Source organism: Drosophila erecta, unplaced genomic scaffold, assembly GCF_003286155.1.
Source record: "Drosophila erecta strain 14021-0224.00,06,07 unplaced genomic scaffold, DereRS2 tig00000126-arrow-pilon, whole genome shotgun sequence".
NCBI classification, from domain to species: domain Eukaryota; kingdom Metazoa; phylum Arthropoda; class Insecta; order Diptera; family Drosophilidae; genus Drosophila; species Drosophila erecta.
In genome coordinates, this window is record NW_020825209.1 from 1,267,902 (window position 1) to 1,287,412 (window position 19,511).

The 19,511-nt window shown below is 43.0% G+C and overlaps 3 protein-coding genes across 3 annotated transcripts; all 3 read right to left on the reverse strand.

The window, feature by feature from the left end:
* Positions 1-962: 962 nt before the first annotated feature.
* Positions 963-1,976, reverse strand: LOC6550680. Its single transcript, XM_001976722.2, has one exon. It carries the CDS (start codon positions 1,971-1,973, stop codon positions 963-965), a length of 1,011 nt encoding a protein of 336 aa, XP_001976758.1. The 5' UTR covers positions 1,974-1,976.
* A 5,891-nt stretch (positions 1,977-7,867) lies between these two features.
* On the reverse strand, positions 7,868-9,321 carry LOC6550681 (putative uncharacterized protein DDB_G0271606). Its single transcript, XM_001976723.3, has 2 exons — positions 9,205-9,321; positions 7,868-9,099 (listed from the first exon to the last, which is right to left on the reverse strand). Exons 1-2 carry the CDS (start codon positions 9,284-9,286, stop codon positions 8,216-8,218), a joined length of 966 nt encoding a protein of 321 aa, XP_001976759.1. The 5' UTR covers positions 9,287-9,321; the 3' UTR covers positions 7,868-8,215.
* Positions 9,322-10,707: 1,386 nt separating this feature from the next.
* Positions 10,708-11,479, reverse strand: LOC6550682 (integumentary mucin C.1). Its single transcript, XM_001976724.3, has one exon. It carries the CDS (start codon positions 11,405-11,407, stop codon positions 10,811-10,813), a length of 597 nt encoding a protein of 198 aa, XP_001976760.1. The 5' UTR covers positions 11,408-11,479; the 3' UTR covers positions 10,708-10,810.
* Between the last annotated feature and the right edge of the window lie 8,032 nt (positions 11,480-19,511).

A 19,511-nucleotide genomic window follows, 5' to 3' on the forward strand; every position in this document is an offset into this window, starting at 1 on the left:
TTATAGAATTTTCTATTAACTTAAAAGCTCCTTATATTTATTTAATTTGTTATTGTGTCTCAGTCAGGTTTCAGGCTGTGCGAAATGTGGGAGGGCAGCTCTACGTCTATCTGTTGTTATTATTGAGTTTCTTGACAGTTGAGAGCCCAGAATGTTGCCATCAATTAGACACACATACAAAATTTGGGCGGAGTGGGTGTGGAAAAACGTCTACTATTTGCCATTTTGCCATTTGGGATTTTCTACATTTCCATCGCAAACATTTGTCAGATAATTTGGCATAACCCTCTCTTTCCTTGCTACACATAAATGACCATATTTCTAACTGATTGAATTGCCTTTGCAGCAAATTAAAATCGATCTATTTAGCGCATCTATTTCATGGGGCTTTCCCCCTATTGAAAAACTTTCTCCTTTTGAGCTCATGTAAAATGCTTATGGGTAATAAGTGAAGCTTTGCTGGAAAATTGAAAAGTTTTTCCTCTGGCCAATGGAAAAACTTATCAACTTAATGTTATTGGGCCAACGCGGCGATGGGTGCAGTTTCGCGAAAAGATGTTTGCATTTTTGCACTTCTTCTATGCACACAGATGGGCTCACATAAATTGTTGTGGTCCTACAAACTATCATATACCTCTAGATAAAAACGGAATTATACAAAACTGAAAGCTATCGCATTGAAAGTAAGACAAGTAGTTCAAATATTCATTATTGATTTATTTTTCATTTTTAGCCCTGCTGTAATATAAATAAGATTTAGATTTACATTTGACAAGTTCGGTGTTTAGATTGCCAGTGCAATTGATTCCAATTAAAGTTTGTCAATCAGCTGCGTTTAGATTTCATGAAACCTTTAATCACTTACATTTCATTTTATTTGCGCTGTGTAAAAAAAAAAAAAAATGTTAAATTCTAATGCTCATTGTGGTCATGTTGATCTGGTAATTCCTGCTATCTGGCCATTACTGCGTGAGGTACTGCACCCGGCGAATATTCTGGGCCAGTGTCTGCAGTGGTCGCCTCCTGGCCAAAGGACGGGGTCTCAGCCGCTGGCCAAGAATACCAAAGCCCGATGAATCGACGACCGAGTGGCCGGAACTTGCCACCTCTTGGCCGCCATTGGCCTCATTGGGACTCTCGTTCAGTATTTCCAGGTCGGCGCCCATGGCCAAGGCGGATATATCGTCGTCCTCCAGCTGATCATCCTGCTCCCTGATGGCCGGCAGTGTAGCGGGAGCAAGAGAGGGGGCATCACCGACAAACTGCCGGTACATCCGGAGATTCAGTGGGACATAGCGCACCTCGTTGCCAACGGTGATTGGCACCAAGGGCACTCCCGGCAGACTGTAGCCCCCATTGGGGCCGCCACTCAAACCCAAATCGTCGCCGTAGAAAGACGCCGCGTTCCAGCCGAAGAGCTCCGGATAGGATAGCGATGATCCGTCATCCTGCCGCTTCCGGAAGTATTGCATGGCCGGGTAAGCAATTGGCGCCCGGATAAACTCCGAGGTTCGAGTGCCCGTTGTGGTTGTGGCTGGGGCTGCAGCTGCAGCTGGGCTTACAAACGTGCTGTTGTTAGTGTTGCTAACGTCGCCGGATCCACCGGTGACCACCACCACGGTGGAGCCGCCGCGCCCAAAGAACCTGCCCTCATTGTTCCGGCCCTGGCTACGCTGGACAATCTGGGCGGGAATCAGTCCACTGGTGAGCCATAGAACCTGCTGCAGATCATCCTCCGCCTGTGCACTGTCTCCACTCGCATCCTCCACGCTCACAGAGAGCGCACGCGGCTGTGGAATTTTGAACTGGGATTGCTCCTGCTGTTCTGGGAAGCCGAAGGTCCCAACTACATTGTTCCAGGGCAACGGAAGGACGTAGGTATTAGACTGCAGCGGCGCGCTCCTGGCCAGGCTAACGCACAAAAGGACAGCCCAGAGAGGCGGGCAGGAATAGGACTGCGTTGGAGGCTGCATTTTGCTTTGGCTTGCGGTGAGTGGTGACTGTGAATGGTGAGCAGCAGTTTTTTGGCTTTTATAGAGGCTCCAGCGCGGTCATTGGGCGCGGTCCTAATGAGGCACCATTTATTCGCGAGCTTATCACTGATTTTTCGCGATTAAATCCATTAATCTCACTTCGTTTCGACTTGTTCTCGACTCGCATACCGTATCTTTTCTTGGCCCTCTGCTCTTGTTAGTTCTTTTTAGTTTTGGCTATGAGCTGATGTTAATTACACGTACCCCGGGATAAGGCAAATTAATGGGGCACATAGAGTGTTTTGTGTAACGCGCAGAGTATTCAATAAATTTGTTGGCTAAATAAAATATTCAAGTTGTAGTTGAAAGGTGAATGTGGCAAGCAATTTCATGGCGCCATACTAAGTTGGAAAAACTGCATTTTATTTGCTAATAGATTTATTAGAATTTAATTGCTTTGCCTAAGTGAAGAAATAAAATATGTATGCATTTATCTGTCTGTTTGGATATCAATTGAACGGCTGGTGCTTTCATTGGATAGGTTTAATAAATGCATTAAATGCTCCACGTTTTCACTGCTTTGACAGGCGGCAATATGCATTTTAGAGTACATTTCTCCATAAGTTCTTTATGTCCACTCGCATTTTGCTTAATGCAACACAAATAAATATTCTGCTGCACTTATTTTCGGGCATTTTCATGCTTGCAGTAACTTGCCACCTCGTCCGTCTCTTTCCCTCAGCCGCTGGCCGTCTCTTTCTTAAAGTTGTTTGTCTATCTCTTTCCAACAACTGTGTGTTTGTTTGGCCCAATGTGTCAAAGTCAACTTGGTAAAAAGTTAGCTTTTTATTATTTTGTTGGCACTTTTTTAACGCCGCTTTTTGGCTGCATCCTCTTATATATTCCTATTTTCCTTTCCCCCTTGTTTTCTCTTCTAGCCTCCTTTAATTCTTCTTCTTGTTTTTGCTCTACTTCCTGGTCAGATGCTCTAGTTATTTTAAGGGCCGAGCGAAATATTATACTCGTAGTGTTACAAAAAATATAAAATAAATGTATATATAGAGTGCACACTTGAAACAGTAAACTATTGAATATAGAACGTTTCTTTCAGCGAATCGTTCATAATTTACCCACATAGTGTAGTGTTCTCTTTTGGGAGAAATCACTGTATAGACTAAGAAATGGGAAATGTGGGTTGAGAACCTTGGACGTTGGTGGGTTAAAAATGTAGGGCCATAAGGCGATTTTAGCGAATTTACTTTTGCCTGATGGTTTTTCCGGCAATAAAAATTTAAGTCGATTTTATGTAGCTGGTTTTTTTTTTCGAGGGGTGGGAAGCTTTTTAAGCGGGCTTAAGAGGGAAGATTTTTGGCCTAGGAACTCTTTGCAAAGTTGCAGTTGCCTTTTGTATTTTTCAAATTTTTTATTTGTCAAAATTACACACAAAGTTTCATTTCTCTGGCGATTTTGTTGTGTAGGGTCTGCGAGTCACACGAAAGAGATAGCGAAAGTCAGATGGAGAGGGACGGCCATAAAAAGGAGCAAAAGAGACGGGGAGACCAAACTGCTCAGAGTTAATGGCATCGTCAAAAAATTGGAAAGGTTTATTTAAATTTCAACTTGTTTCGAAAACGTTTAAAAAGTTTTGCGCTACTAACTGACTGCAGATAACACAAAAGTCCCCTTCCCCCCACCACCCTTTTCCGCCCTGTTTCCAACCCCATCATCCACTTATTTTCCGACTTCTTTGGCGGCAAAGAAAGCTCCACCCCTCTTTTCTGTCCCGAGGCCAAGTTAAAACAACTGACAAAAAGTTGTTGCCTCCGCGAATGGCAACGAATCAAAGGGGAAATCGGGTAATGGAAAAGCTGGACGGGGGAGCGGAACGAGAAAACGAGTGCGGGGAAAACCGAAAAAGGAAGGCCGTGACAAAATTAGCACAAAATATTTTATTTCTTAGCCAGACAAGTTGGCCCTGTAAAATGGAAGGATCCAGCCGAGATGGTTAACACGACGGTCTAGTGGATTTCGGACCACTTTTCGAGTGTCTGTACCAAATGTATGTGTCGATGTGGCGTTAGCGAGTCAGTTCCTTAATTAGAATATTTAATATGAGAACTCAAAAAGTGTTCATAAAACTAAATGGGCTATTGCGATAGCATCGCTGCCCTTCTGGCGGTTTCTCTCTGCCTCACATTTTCAATCCCGACTTAAGGTATTTGCCCTTGGTTTATTCTACTTTTCCGCCCATTGCTTCATATATTTTTTGCTCGGTCCGCCAATGAATCTGTCAGTTTTTCAAATACCCCAATGCCATTGTGCAAAGTTTCGAGTGGCAGCCACTAATATTGACAGCGCACAAATGTAGAACAAGGGGGGCGGCGACGCTGGAGGGAGGTGCTGCAGGTGGGTGGTGATGGGTGGTGCTGGGTGGCGCTGGGTGGTGGCGATGTGGAAACGTGCCTGAGCACGTCTTCTACTTAACTTTGTTAAACACAAATCCTTTGGGCAAAGAGTTGCTCCGTCCCTCTCTTTTGGGCCACGCACACGCATTAGTGGGCCAGTGGGTGGTGGGCCAGTGGGTGGTGGGGGTGTTGGGTGGGGGGTGGTGGATAGACCAGCAGACATAATCGCATAAAGATAAAACAGTTTAACGGTCGCATTGTAGAAAAGCAAGTAATGGTTTCTTTGGCCGGGACAAGAGTACAAAACCATTCAATTGACCTCCTGCTGATGATTCCAAGGGCGGCAAGGGGGTGTAGTGTTGGTTTTGTTACCGAAAAAAAATAAAAATAAAAAACTCTGGCTACACAAACAAAGATGGCCAACGGCGCTCGTCGCAGAATAATCTGTCAATTATTTAAATCGCCTGGCAAAAATCTTTGCCTGCTTTTTAGATCAGCAGGCGAAAAAGCCCTCGGGTTGTAACCAAAATGGATATTTATGCTACTTTGTTCCTAATGAAGGGGCACTGAAGGAAACGAGTAGACTGTGCCAATTGTTAAATGCGAATCCGCCATTTCACCTTCAAGTTAGCATAAACAATTTTTTGCACGTGTACTTATCGGCAACCAAGACGTGCCAGAAATATCCTGTGTCTGCTGGTAATGAAAATTAAATAAGTACTTTCCCCCGGACTGTGCGACCTGTTCTCAGGCGTTTTGTGGGTGTATAGAAAACCCTGGCTTAGGGTTGTCAGGTTGTCAGGAGCTCTGACAGGGTCAAAGTGCCTCCTAGTGCCGCAATCGAAATCGAAACTCAAAGAGCCGCAACGCGAAATGCGAAATGTGAAATGTGGAATACGAAATGGGCGCAAATTAAAATAATAAATCCGGCAAATTAAACACGGAACTCGTTAAGGCCGGGGTGTCCGCGGCATGTCGGGAAGGACCTTTTGTATCCTGCTGATGGCGGCTTCTTTTGACGTCGTCATTAGCAGCATTTACACGTCGCTCAGGGATAATAAGTAACCGGGCCAAGTGCGAAAATAAAGAAAACGGCAGACGCACAAGCAGACGCAGACGCAGACGCCGGCAAAGACTGACACAAATTAAACTGAAATTAGTTGCAACTCACTGCGAGGCACTGCGGATGGGGGTCAACTCTGGATTCTGGCTGCTTCTTTTGGCCATTCTCGAGCACCGAAAAATAAAAGTGTGCCGAAAGCACCCGCAGCCAATGGCTGGGCTAATGAGAAATGTGTGTTGGGTAACTCTTGCAAAGGAGTGCAAAGAAAACGTATACCGATGGCAGCCCTGACATGTAGAGTTGCCAACGTCGTAATAATAGAACCCAATTGAACTGCAAGATTTGCCACTGAATTGATTTGATCAATTCATTTGAATTGATGCTGCTTTAGCATTTCCCAAGTGCTTGACAACCAACTGCCTTGATTGACTCGAAAGGCGCGCCACATCCGCCTGATCAATGTTAATTGACCGAAAATTGTTTTTGCCATTGACCGCGACGTTGTGGGGCTTAAATGCCTGCTGCATTCGCCGCTTATGACTTGGCCATTGTCCTCGGCAACCGCAAAAGCCTGCATCTCCCTCACATACAGCTTGGCACCGCCCCGCCCTTAAAAATGCCGCCCGGCATTCTGCGGCTGCTTGGAGCTGCTGTTGATTTTGCTGCTGCTACGGCAGCGATGGCAGCGATGGCAGCGACGGCAGCGGCGGCAGTAACTGCAGTTGGAGCTGCAGCTGCGGTTCGCTCGCCCAACTGCCACAGTCAGCGATAAAGCCACAAAACAGCAACAGCCATAAGGACACTGTGGGCGGGACACGAGGCTGGGCTGTCGGGCATGGATGGGGGCGTGGCTGGGGGAGCTTGTCGGGGGGGAAGACAGGGGCGTGCAAGAACAATGAGGTGATAAACTTGCAGGCTCAACGCATGACAGCGATACCCACCAGCAAGAGCAACAACAACGGCGGCGACAACGTCACATTTTGATGGCTCCTTGGAGAGATGGCAACCCATCTGCTGGAAGGCGGCTGCACTGGCAAAAATTTCATGAACTCGGGAGGGAACCAGCGAACCGGCAGCATCGGCCTATGGGAAATGTGTGTGTGGATCATCAGGCATCACAACGCTTCCAAAAGCAAGGCTGTAAATGGTACATTTGAGTTGTTCTTTTGTATAGCAGCACAGTTTTTCTCCAAGTGTAAGTGCGCAAGTCGGCAAGTGCAGCCATCCTTTCGCCGCTCGTTGTGTGCATGCAAACAACAAAGGAAAATCAGCAACAGCAGTTGGTTGGGGGCGATGTCATAGTCCGCTCCCTAACCGCCCCCGCCCCCGCCTCCGACCCCCTCCCTCTGGCCACCTTAGTCCTTAAACCTCGACTCCCCCCCCATTGCATCGTTTTGTGCACTGGATTTTTTTCACTGCTGCTCTTTAACGTGTTTCAAAAGAAAGTTGGTTGACTTTTGAATGACTTTCTTGCCGCGCTTGGCTCGCAGCACTCTCGTTCCCCACACCTGCCACGCCTCCCGCCCCCCACACCCCTTATGCCGCCCACAGCTCCACGCCCTCCGCCCACCGCCACCGTGCTGTTGTTTGTTTTATGTGTTAAGCGCGCTGGGCCCAAGCGCGCAAATTTCTTGGTGTAACTGATGCTGACGTTGACATCGCAGCCCCAAGCGACCCCTTCATTTTTACCCTCCGAAAAACCCCAGAATTATATATATAGATATATATACAACCCCTACATATACATCTGAATGTAGGGGAGTGCAGGGGGTCGAAAATCTAGTTACAATTAAAGTGACAAGCTGGCAACGCCGAACACAAAGTCGCTCCCCAAATTCAAACAAATTGCAGTCGCTTTGATCGTGCTCATGCGAGAGTGATTAAAAAAATAAGAAAACAGTGGGGGACTTTGGTAGATTTCCAACTTATGAAATTAACTCTTAGCACCAATCTTTTGCGCATGCAATTCCAGCTAGAAAGCAGTTTATATTATGGGTTTTTGAGCACATATTACATTGCTGTTGAAGCTGCTGTTAAAAAGTGTATTTTTAAACCGAAAATCGGAACGAACAAAATATTTCTGTGTACTGCTATAAACAAAAAAATACTGTTCTCATCACTTCGATGCTGATATGCCAAAATAAATTGTTTGCCCGTTTTTTCCCCATTTTTTTATCAGTAGTGTTTGCAATATGGATGAAATTGAAACTTTTATGGGCTTAATTATCGAAAGATTGGAGATTCTATACCGAACCCTCCGCAACATAACATTCGATACTTCGCTAACCAGTTTCCATTGTTGTCGGAAAAAATACTGATAATTTCCTGATGAAAATATATAAAAAGCGTATTTTCTAAGAAAAAATGTAACTGCTGTTGGTTAAAGTAATCTTCCCTTTATGCCGCCCACGCCTCGGCTCCAATGGAATCATCTATTTTGATTCCAGTGAATTAAAGTTATTCTCGGACTTAAGCTGCCCGCCGCCCCGCCCCCTCCACCTAACCGCCCGCCATGAGGAGGAGTTCTCAGCGTGGAGTGCACTTGTTTTAATTACTGCCCCGTGTTGATTTCCCAGGACCAAAAAGACCAACTCAAAGTGAATTTTCCATTTGGGGCTTTCGTTTGTATGTTGCTTTCGTTTGTTCATGCTGATGTTGTTGTTCTTGTTCTTGTTGCTGTTGTTGCTTTATTCGGGCAGTTTGTGTTCAGAGGTCGTAGGTCGTAGGTCGTAGATGGTGGGCCGCGGGCAGCTTTAGTCCATTTCTTAACCCGTTCAGTTGTTGCCGTCGTGAAGGCGACGCCGCTGCTGCTGCTGCTGTCGATTGATATTTCTGTTGGGGCGGCGACGGCGTAGCTGCTGTTGTTGTTGCTGCTGGCGGCGTTGTGGCTGCTGTCGCTGATTGTTGTTGCTGTTGAGGCGTCGCCTGTTGTTGTTGTTGTTGCCGGGGCGACGACGTCGCTGCTGCTGGCGATTCATGTTGTTGTTGTTGTTGCGGTTACGACGACGACGCAAGTTGCCGTTGCCGTTGCCGTTGCGTCGCTGCTGCAACTTCTGTTGCTGCCGTCGCCGACGGCGTTGCTGTTGCAACCTTTGCTGCTGCTGCTGCTGCTGCGGACGCCGGCGACGTCGACGATTGTTCTGCTGACCCCGAGGATTGTTCGGCTGCACGGACTGCTGTTGGTCCTGATCCTGATCCTGATCCTGACCATCAGCTGCGTCCTGCTGCTGCTGCGCCTGCTGCATCTGCTGCGATTGCTGTTCGCCATCGGCCTGATTTTTCTCAGTGGTCGCCTCGGCGACGGGATCCTCCTTCAGGGGCTTGACCTCGCCGACGCGCACATTCTTGACCTGGTCACAGGGCACATCGCTGTAGATCACCACGTTGCCATAGTTGCACACAATCTGATCCTGACCCGCCTGGCGACCCTCGACGGAGCCAATGGTGCCAATGGAGCCCCGCTTGTCCTCGATCTCGTAGATGTTGCCCGACTTGGTGATGAAGCCGGTGACCTGCAGCGGCTTGCTGCCATTGCTTTTCGGAGCTTCCGGGAGTTGCACTTTCTTTGGCGGTGCATTCACAATCATGGGCTTCGTGGGCTTGGCCTCCATTTTGGGCGGGGCACTCGTGGAGCTCGTCAGCGGCGCCACCGTTTGACCTTTGGCATCACGGAAACAATGAACATAAAAAAAAAACAAACAATGCGGAGACACATTCATATATTACATTCAAGTTACTAGCAAAACAGGGCAAAAAAATTTACCGCTCACCAGCGTGAGGTCGCTGGAAAGGGCCGTGGCCCAAAACAGGACCAGGATCATCCCGAATCCCTTGCCGCACATCATTATCTTAGCTCTTGTTCGCTTCTCGATCGACTGAATCGCCTTTCAAGCTGGGATCCCGGCTTATATTAACTCACTGGCTAACGGCATTTCGGCCAGAATCATTTCTCGGCCTCTTTCGCTTGGGATTTTTGCATAATTAAGTCTGCGAGTTCAAAGCGTGTCAGGCGGAGAATGGCTAGGAGCGACCCATTTTGGCAGGGCAAACACTGCCCAAAAAACCATGGCCAAATCACGGCCAGTTTGTTGAGAAAACTCTATTCTATGCATTCAACCTGACTTGCGTGAAATAGAAGAAGTACGTTTATCAGTTTGGATACGCTGAGCATGTGGGCTATAATACTATGGTTTCTTTCAGTGATCCATTGGTAATTCCTACACTTTCCGACACTTTCCCCTCACCGCCCATCGAGCAGAGTTCAATGGCTCAAACTAATTAGCATTCATATTTCTTCTTCGATTTTCGCCGCTGTCCAAAAAATTCTCGTCTCTTTGCGCTTGGTTTCTCATACATATACGTGGATTATGCAAATTGCTTTCTTGGTCCGCAGCCCGCATTTTCAAATTGACCTCAAGCCAAAACTGGCCAACAGCAATAAAGGTTCAACTATGCAGAAAAGCAAAAAACAAAGAAAAATATACTGAAACGTGTTTGTTCGAAGATCTATGCTAGTCGAATTAAATATAAACATAACCTATTTGGCTGGAAAGTTATGTTTTGTGTTTATATTATTTCCTCCCATCGAACTGCCCTTGTAAAAATCGCTGTTACAGCGTTAAACTTGTGGGTCTGGTTTTTATTTAGATACTGCTCGGGCTTGGCGGATGTGTTTTCGAAATAATAACTAATCTCAAAATACTTGTTTGCCAAGGTAAGAGGTTAGTCGTGAGCTGCGTAGATTTAACAAATAAATTGGCTTCATCAGGAAAACGAATAAGCGTATATAGCTTAAATATTGATGCTACAAAAAATGGACTTTCTCCTTCCGCAAAATGTGTATAAAAAAGTGTTCCCGTTTTGAACGATTTATTTTGACGTATGCAGTGCTAATGTACAAGCAAATAAAGCTAAAATCGATTACAAATCAAATTTGTTTGTACTTTCTACTAGTTTTGCTTTATTTGCGGCAATAAAAACGATAAAAAGGGAAAGAAAAATCGAAACAAATTTGATTAGATTTATTCGATTTTATTCAGAAAGCTGCAGGTCTTTCACGTGCTCATCCCATGCTCAAATCCATATTCAAAAATCTACACAAAAATGGATACCCTACTATCTGCGAACAGTTTTGTTGGATTTATACAACGTGTGTTTTTTAATTTCCTTAATTTTCGGCTAGTATCACCTCTGATAAGGAAAATTATATTGTAGAAGTTTTGAAGGACATCACAAGTGAAGTGAGGACATGTGTTCTCTTTTTTAAAGATCCATTTTATTGGCATACTTTTTGATAAGTAATATAAAGTACACTAAAAACAATAAAAAAAAAAGGTTTAAAAAAAATATACATATTTATTGTCACAACATTAGTTCTTCTGTTTTTGGTTGTAGTTTTTCAAGGCATCAGCCAGTTCGGACAACGCTGATTTCTGGGCCTTCTCCTGCTTGCGCTCCTGCTGCTTCTTCAACTGCTTGCACAGTTTCTTCAACTGCTTGCGCTCTTTCTTCGCCGATTTCTTCTCGCCACTGTCGTCCTCTTCGGACGAGGAGGATCCACCTCGCTTCTTCCTGCGGCTCAGCTCGGCACACTGCTGCAGCAGCTTGGCGGCCTCATCATCATCGGGCTTCGGCGTGGTGGTCGTAGTAGTGGTTGTGGTGGTGCTGGGAGTGGTGCTGGGAGTGGTGCTGGGGGTGGTGCTGGGGGTGGTGCTGGGAGTGGTGCTGGGAGTGGTGCTTGTGGTGGTGGTACTGGCAGTTGTGGACTCCGATTTGGGCTTTTCCGTGGTCGTGGTCGTGGTCGTAGTCGTTGTGGTTGTGGTTGTAGTCGACTCTTCAGGCTTCGGAGTCGTAGTGGTGGTGGTGGTGGTGGTGGTGCTGGGAGTAGTGCTCTCCTGCGGCCTGGCCAGAATCGAGGAGCAGCTGGCCACCAGCAGCAGGCCGAATAACAATGTGGATGCGCGCATTATCGTCTGATTTGGTTTCCCTCGACTAGACAACTAAATGGAGATCAACGCTTGGCGTTTGTTTATATAGACGGCACTTAGCGTGTCTCGAACCCAAGACTACTGCCCCACCCCCGCGGCCCCCGCCCCCTGCATTGGATGGGCGTAGACGATCCGACTGGTTTTTTGGGCTGGCCGATAGACTATAACGTCTATAAATTGTCATTATACATTGAAATTTTTTCAAGCAATTCTGTAGTTTTCGGGGGTTTTTTTCTGATGATACCCAACTGCTATCGGGTCCATGAACATTCTTCAAAATTTGTTTGATATATTATGTTATTTAACACATATTAATAATTATTAATGTGCTAATAGTTATACTTTAAATGAATAAGCGTACATATAGTTAGTTGTAAAATACCATATAATATTTGAATGATCCTATCTGGTTTGCTTATTCATCCCAATCTTCAGCTTCGTTGACATAAGGCCAATTGTTTAAAGGGTATACAACTGGTATATACATATGTATACACATATATGCATATGCTTATGTACCGACACACTGTCCAAAAGTAATGCTAATATATCATATTTTTTCGTGTAGTTTGGTCATTAGCGCTTTCTGAGAATTGGCTGGGTTTTATAAACAAATTATTCTCGCCTTATCAAGCATTTATTATACTTATTTGCACCACATGGGCCTCACAACCTATCCACAACAATGCAATACCCTTACTCACGCTTATCGCTTATTTGGATAATCATACTTTGAATATTTTCACGTTTGTTCTTAAACAGGTTTTTGGTTTGGCCTAGGGCGTTTAACGATATTCTATGGTATTAATGGAATTACTTGATTACTGTTTTGGTAGATTTTTTCAGAGTACACTTCGTTGCGAACTTGTTTTCTTGGATTGAGCACCGAGTTTCCTTTGTTTATACGGCTTGCACATGTGGGTATACCTTCATCACCATTGCGGCTGGCTCATAATGCCGCTAATTGTTTATCAATTACACTTGTTAATTGTTTAATGCGACTGCAAAGTGACGCCTGAAGTTGTCGGTCGAACGGGGGAGGGGGTGTGGGAGTGGGAGTGTAGACGGGGTCAGAGGTCGGGGGCTATCATACAAATTGCAACATTTATTCGCGCACCTGATGACCCAACGTAGCCGATTACTTGCTCATTTTTTTTGCTTGCCATTTTTATTTTTGTCCGTTTGCAATTTGTACAAGTAATTGAATAAAAAAACGCACTGTGAAAAACAAGTAATTAATAAAGGAGCGCGAGAAGGCATTGATGGGCAGTGGGCAGTGGGTGGTGGGTGGTGGTTTGGACATGAGTGGCCTTGGGCGGCCTTCGATGGGTGGGGTCAGCGACCACAGCGTAATCAGTGTTGCCAGCCTTTCTCAAGGTGCACGGTTGCGATTGCACGCGGTTGCAAAATAGCGGAAAACGCCAAGTTTTACGCACTTTGAATTCTGAAACGAACAGGTTTGACGGGAAATGCGCTGAATGGACAACAGTGCGCGTAATCCATATGCAGCAATTTAAATGCAACAGAGAGAATATGTTAATTGCGTGTGAAAACCGCTGCGCGGAGTCTCGTTGCCAACTGGCATATATTCCTTTATTTATTACTTATTATAATTATAATTTATTTTACGCTTTTTGTATTATTTTGATTTTTGATCGACTCCATTACCTTTTCTGCCTATTTGTCTTTCATTAGCTGAGTTTATATTTATTCGGCTTGCTTAAGCACAATAAACAGAGTACTGCAAATATAATCAAGGCCATATATATGCCTAATTTAGTTAAATTTGAACATTAGCTAGAGGTTTGAACACCAGGCTTATGGCACTTGGAATCAAGCCTATAATTTTGCCCACGTTACAATCTCTGAATCTCAGCTGCTGCCCGTCATTAGGGAACTTGCTAGTTTGGATATCTGATTTCATCTCCCCCCCACAGATAGAAATTCCAGCAACTCGAAAGTTCCATAACCATTCAAGCACTAGACAATAGCCCAGTTTAACTTTGACTGGCGAGTCAGTCATTCCGGAAACTTGGAGTAGCTGGCTTCTTCAACTTGTTGAGGCGCCCATTCCAGAAATCGTGTCTTACCATGCTGCCTGCCAGGCCGAACTATGTGCAGATGGAGACCCATCTGGTGGCCAGAAATTATCATCATAAGCGACGACGTAATGAGGAAGTTGACCCAACGAAGTCTCCAAGTCAAGTGCATTTGCAACTCAAACGTGCAAAAGCCCTCCACTCGATCCTACCTTTTGCTCTATGCTAATTTTGGCCTTTCTCGTCTTTTGCCCATGCTAAATATTGGGGCAAGCATTGCGCATACGCCCTGTGCAACTGCTCCTGTGCGCTGCGAATCGCTGAATGCGACGAGTCCCAAAAAACCGAGACCCAGTTGGTGGGTCACGTCCCAAAAGTGGGTTCTAAATATTTTTAGAACAACCCGACGAAGGGAAAACCGAGTGGAAAATCCGAAAGACCATTGGCAGGACAAGCGCAGGCGCCGACGCCGGCAGAGGCAGCGACGTCGACAGAGTGCGACTTAACAGCCGAGTTTACAGAGTGGGAACAGTTTTGCCACACAGCCCGCAAAGAAAATGAAGGGGTGTTGCATCCTTGTGTTTTTATTTTTACTTTTATTTTGCCAATGCGTGTGGCATGTTCAACGGTCCTTGGTGTTGCCACAAAAAAAAAACAAAAAAAAAACGATAAATATTTTGGAAAATAGGGAAGCACTGCATCCTCAGGTGCAGATTTTTTTTATCCCACATTCAAGTACTCTTCCCGCAAAATGCCAAATGCATTTCAATTGCTTGCAGTTCTCGTTGCACTTCATTAAACTCACTGTCGAAATTCGACAGGCTACGAAAGGGTGGTGCTGGTGGTTCTCTTTGGCTGGGTGGTGTGCAGTACGACCACGTGACCTTCACACAACTACATGAACGCGGGGATTGGGGCTAGAGTCATCACGTAGTTTCAACTAAGCCCCACATACATAAAGTACCAGAAATTCACTTCACATACTTCAGATTTTTTCGGATTTTTTGTGAAATATGTCCATTATATCTAATGCCATGAGTATACACAGATTATTTTTGACGGAAAATCAGATATACAGAGAAAAATTGTTTTTTTTTTATTTTTTGACGGAAAATCGGGAAAACGACTTTTGCCAAAAATTCGAAATTTACTAAGGCTTATATAGTCATAACTTGGCTAAAAAAGGTCACAAAACTAAAAGAATAACCGCTTTACAAAGCTTTTTATTAATACTAACGATCCCTATCACTTTTTGGCCGACTAAGCGAAATTCACTTTTGGGCCAATTTTCGCATTTTTGGCAAGGGGTAACATCATCAAAATTTACAAAAAATGGCAAAATTTTAAGATTTCAAACTTTGAACGCCAAAAGTTTGTAAATTTAATTACGAGCTCATCGAGGTATAGCATTCCATATTTGGACTAATATTTTTAAAGTTATGTCCAAAAATCGGATTATTTTTTGACGGAAAATCGGGAAAACGACTTTTGCCAAAAATTCGAAATTTACTAAGGGTTATATTGTCATAACTTGGCTAAAAAAGGTCGCAAAACTAAAAGAATAACCGTTTTACAAAGCTTTTTATTAATACTAACGATCCCTATCACTTTTTGGCCGACTAAGCGAAATTCACTTTTGGGCCAATTTTCGCATTTTTGGCAAGGGGTAACATCATCAAAATTTACAAAAAATGGCAAAATTTTAAGATTTCAAACTTTGAACGCCAAAAGTTTGTAAATTTAATTACGAGCTCATCGAGGTATAGCATTCCATATTTGGACTAATATTTTTAAAGTTATGTCCAAAAATCGGATTATTTTTTGACGGAAAATCGGGAAAACGACTTTTGCCAAAAATTCGAAATTTACTAAGGGTTATATTGTCATAACTTGACTAAAAAAGGTCGCAAAACTAAAAGAATAACCGTTTTAAAAAGCTTTTTATTAATACTAACGATCCCTATCACTTTTTGGCCGACTAAGCGAAATTCACTTTTGGGCCAATTTTCGCATTTTTGGCAAGGGGTAACATCATCAAAATTTACAAAAAGTGGCAAAATTTTAAGATTTCAAACTTTGAACGCCAAAAGTTTGTAAATTTAATTACGAGCTCATCGAGGTATGGCATTCCATATTTGGACTAATATTTTTAAAGTTATGTCCAAAAATGTGATTATTTTTTGACGGAAAATCGGGAAAACGACTTTTCCAAAAATTGGAAATTTACTAATGGGATTATTGTCATAACTTGACTAAAAAAGGTCGCAAAACTAAAAGAATAACCGTTTTACAAAGCTTTTTATTAATACTAACGATCCCTATCACTTTTTGGCCGACTAAGCGAAATTCACTTTTGGGCCAATTTTCGCATTTTTGGCAAGGGGTAACATCATCAAAATTTACAAAAAATGGCAAAATTTTAAGATTTCAAACTTTGAACGCCAAAAGTTTGTAAATTTAATTACGAGCTCATCGAGTTATAGCATTCCATATTTGGACTAATATTTTTAAAGTTATGTCCAAAAATCGGATTATTTTTTGACGGAAAATCGGGAAAACGACTTTTGCCAAAAATTCGAAATTTACTAAGGGTTATATTGTCATAACTTGACTAAAAAAGGTCGCAAAACTAAAAGAATAACCGTTTTAAAAAGCTTTTTATTAATACTAACGATCCCTATCACTTTTTGGCCGACTAAGCGAAATTCACTTTTGGGCCAATTTTCGCATTTTTGGCAAGGGGTAACATCATCAAAATTTACAAAAAATGGCAAAATTTTAAGATTTCAAACTTTGAACGCCAAAAGTTTGTAAATTTAATTACGAGCTCATCGAGTTATAGCATTCCATATTTGGACTAATATTTTTAAAGTTATGTCCAAAAATCGGATTATTTTTTGACGGAAAATCGGGAAAACGACTTTTGCCAAAAATTCGAAATTTACTAAGGGTTATATTGTCATAACTTGGCTAAAAAAGGTCGCAAAACTAAAAGAATAACCGTTTTACAAAGCTTTTTATTAATACTAACGATCCCTATCACTTTTTGGCCGACTAAGCGAAATTCACTTTTGGGCCAATTTTCGCATTTTTGGCAAGGGGTAACATCATCAAAATTTACAAAAAATGGCAAAATTTTAAGATTTCAAACTTTGAACGCCAAAAGTTTGTAAATTTAATTACGAGCTCATCGAGGTATGGCATTCCATATTTGGACTAATATTTTTAAAGTTATGTCCAAAAATGTGATTATTTTTTGACGGAAAATCGGGAAAACGACTTTTCCAAAAATTGGAAATTTACTAATGGGATTATTGTCATAACTTGGCTAAAAAAGGTCGTAAAACTAAAAGAATAACCGTTTTACAAAGCTTTTTATTAATACTAACGATCCCTATCACTTTTTGGCCGACTAAGCGAAATTCACTTTTGGGCCAATTTTCGCATTTTTGGCAAGGGGTAACATCATCAAAATTTACAAAAAATGGCAACATTTTAAGATTTCAAACTTTGAACGCCAAAAGTTTGTAAATTTAATTACGAGCTCATCGAGTTATAGCATTCCATATTTGGACTAATATTTTTAAAGTTATGTCCAAAAATCGGATTATTTTTTGACGGAAAATCGGGAAAACGACTTTTGCCAAAAATTCGAAATTTACTAAGGGTTATATTGTCATAACTTGACTAAAAAAGGTCGCAAAACTAAAAGAATAACCGTTTTAAAAAGCTTTTTATTAATACTAACGATCCCTATCACTTTTTGGCCGACTAAGCGAAATTCACTTTTGGGCCAATTTTCGCATTTTTGGCAAGGGGTAACATCATCAAAATTTACAAAAAATGGCAAAATTTTAAGATTTCAAACTTTGAACGCCAAAAGTTTGTAAATTTAATTACGAGCTCATCGAGTTATAGCATTCCATATTTGGACTAATATTTTTAAAGTTATGTCCAAAAATCGGATTATTTTTTGACGGAAAATCGGGAAAACGACTTTTGCCAAAAATTCGAAATTTACTAAGGGTTATATTGTCATAACTTGGCTAAAAAAGGTCGCAAAACTAAAAGAATAACCGTTTTACAAAGCTTTTTATTAATACTAACGATCCCTATCACTTTTTGGCCGACTAAGCGAAATTCACTTTTGGGCCAATTTTCGCATTTTTGGCAAGGGGTAACATCATCAAAATTTACAAAAAATGGCAAAATTTTAAGATTTCAAACTTTGAACGCCAAAAGTTTGTAAATTTAATTACGAGCTCATCGAGGTATAGCATTCCATATTTGGACCATTATTTTTTATGTTATGACCAAAAATCGGATTATTTTTTGACGGAAAACCGGGAAAACGACTTTACTTGGCTAAAAAGGTCACAAAACTAAACAAATAACAAAGCTTGTTATCAATGATGTGGTCAAAATTCTGCAATATTGCCTCGTTTATTGATCATTTGCAACCCAATATAATAAGATTATGTAATGACCCAAATTTCTCCGCCCCCATTTCGCTTTAGCTCTCTGAGAGCATTTGCCAAGTCCATTGGTTTGTCGCATCAACGGTAAATGACAGGAGGAATATCTGGCTCACCTGTTCGGGCCAGAAGAATTTTGCAAGCCAAACACGCCTACTGCATTTTCAGGCTTTTCTCCCTCTCATTTTGGTGCATACTTTGAGGCATTTGACAAAAACTCCGATGAGCTGGGACCAATTCCATGGATGCCGTTGCCTTGATGAGCCCCAATCCGGGCCACTTAAGTGGGATGGAAAAAGCGATGGTGGGGCGGAGAGGCGGGGGAAAACCTATTGGAAAAGCAGAGCATGGTAGGCTTAGTTTGAGTAGTAATCGAATGCTATAATTTCCATTAAACTGATTTCCCACGAGCAGCTGCAAGTCAAGCCAGCAAATGTTGCAATGTTGATGACCGCCTTTGGTTTTTCCGGGAATGGGTTGGAAAACTGGGGGCTGGAGTCGACGGTTAATGGCCACATGCATAAAAACCTGCAGCCAACGGAAACCCAAAGAGGACACTGCTCAAAGGGAAAACCGGAGAGTGGGCTTGATAAATTCATGATGGGGGCGGCAGGCAAATCGAAGAGGTCGGGAAAATGCATCCAGTGCTTCTCCCCCGAGATCTCTGGCCAAAAGTCACGAGTCTCAAGCGCCGAAATGAAAAGTGAATTAAATTTAACTACCAACAATGCCGAATTCTATGCTGCGGGCATTCATTTCAAGAAACCAGTCGGCATAAATAATAACAAAATAACTTATTTAGACATCAATAACAACGACATTTGATTAAATTCACTAGAAAAATAAGTATGCATTTTCTGATTTAGATTGTACATATGTATGTACCTATACTAAGTAGAATGTTAACACGGTTATCTTGAATATCAACGTTTTGCTTCGACTTTGTGACTTTGTGTTGTTGAACATCAAAATTTATTATTGCTCAAAGAGCTGCTGAAAATAAAAGCCCCATAAATATAAAATACCGAAATCGCTTGTCGAACGGGCTAAAAAATACCCGACATAAAACATGCATTGAATCAATCATCATGATGGCAAATGGTCAAAATCCGCTTAGGTTTTCGGTTTTTTTTTCGCCACCGCCACCGCCGGCGATCGCCACGCCCCACCGCCCTCCGCCCACCGCTCCTCCAACCACAGAACGGCGCAACTCCCCCATTGGAGACATAAACAAAATAAACCAAAATTGCCCCACTCAAGTGTCTTGTGTCTTGTGTTTATTACGAAGGTCTGAGGAGAGTCGGAATCTGGGCGGCCAGTCTTATCACCGCCGGTCAGTCGTCGCCCGTGGTGGACTGCAAGCGGACTCCAAGGGGAATCCAAGTCGAAGGACCCTCTCCTGATCCCACATCTGGTTGCTGTTCCCTGTCCTGTTCCCACCGCTCGCCCATCTAAGCCGCTTTGTGCATGCATGGTAAGAGGCAAATCGGACTAAGCCACAGCTGCTGCTTTAAATTCTTTGGGCCGTCTGGGCTGGCACACTGAGCGAAAGAAAGTCTGATCCGCAGA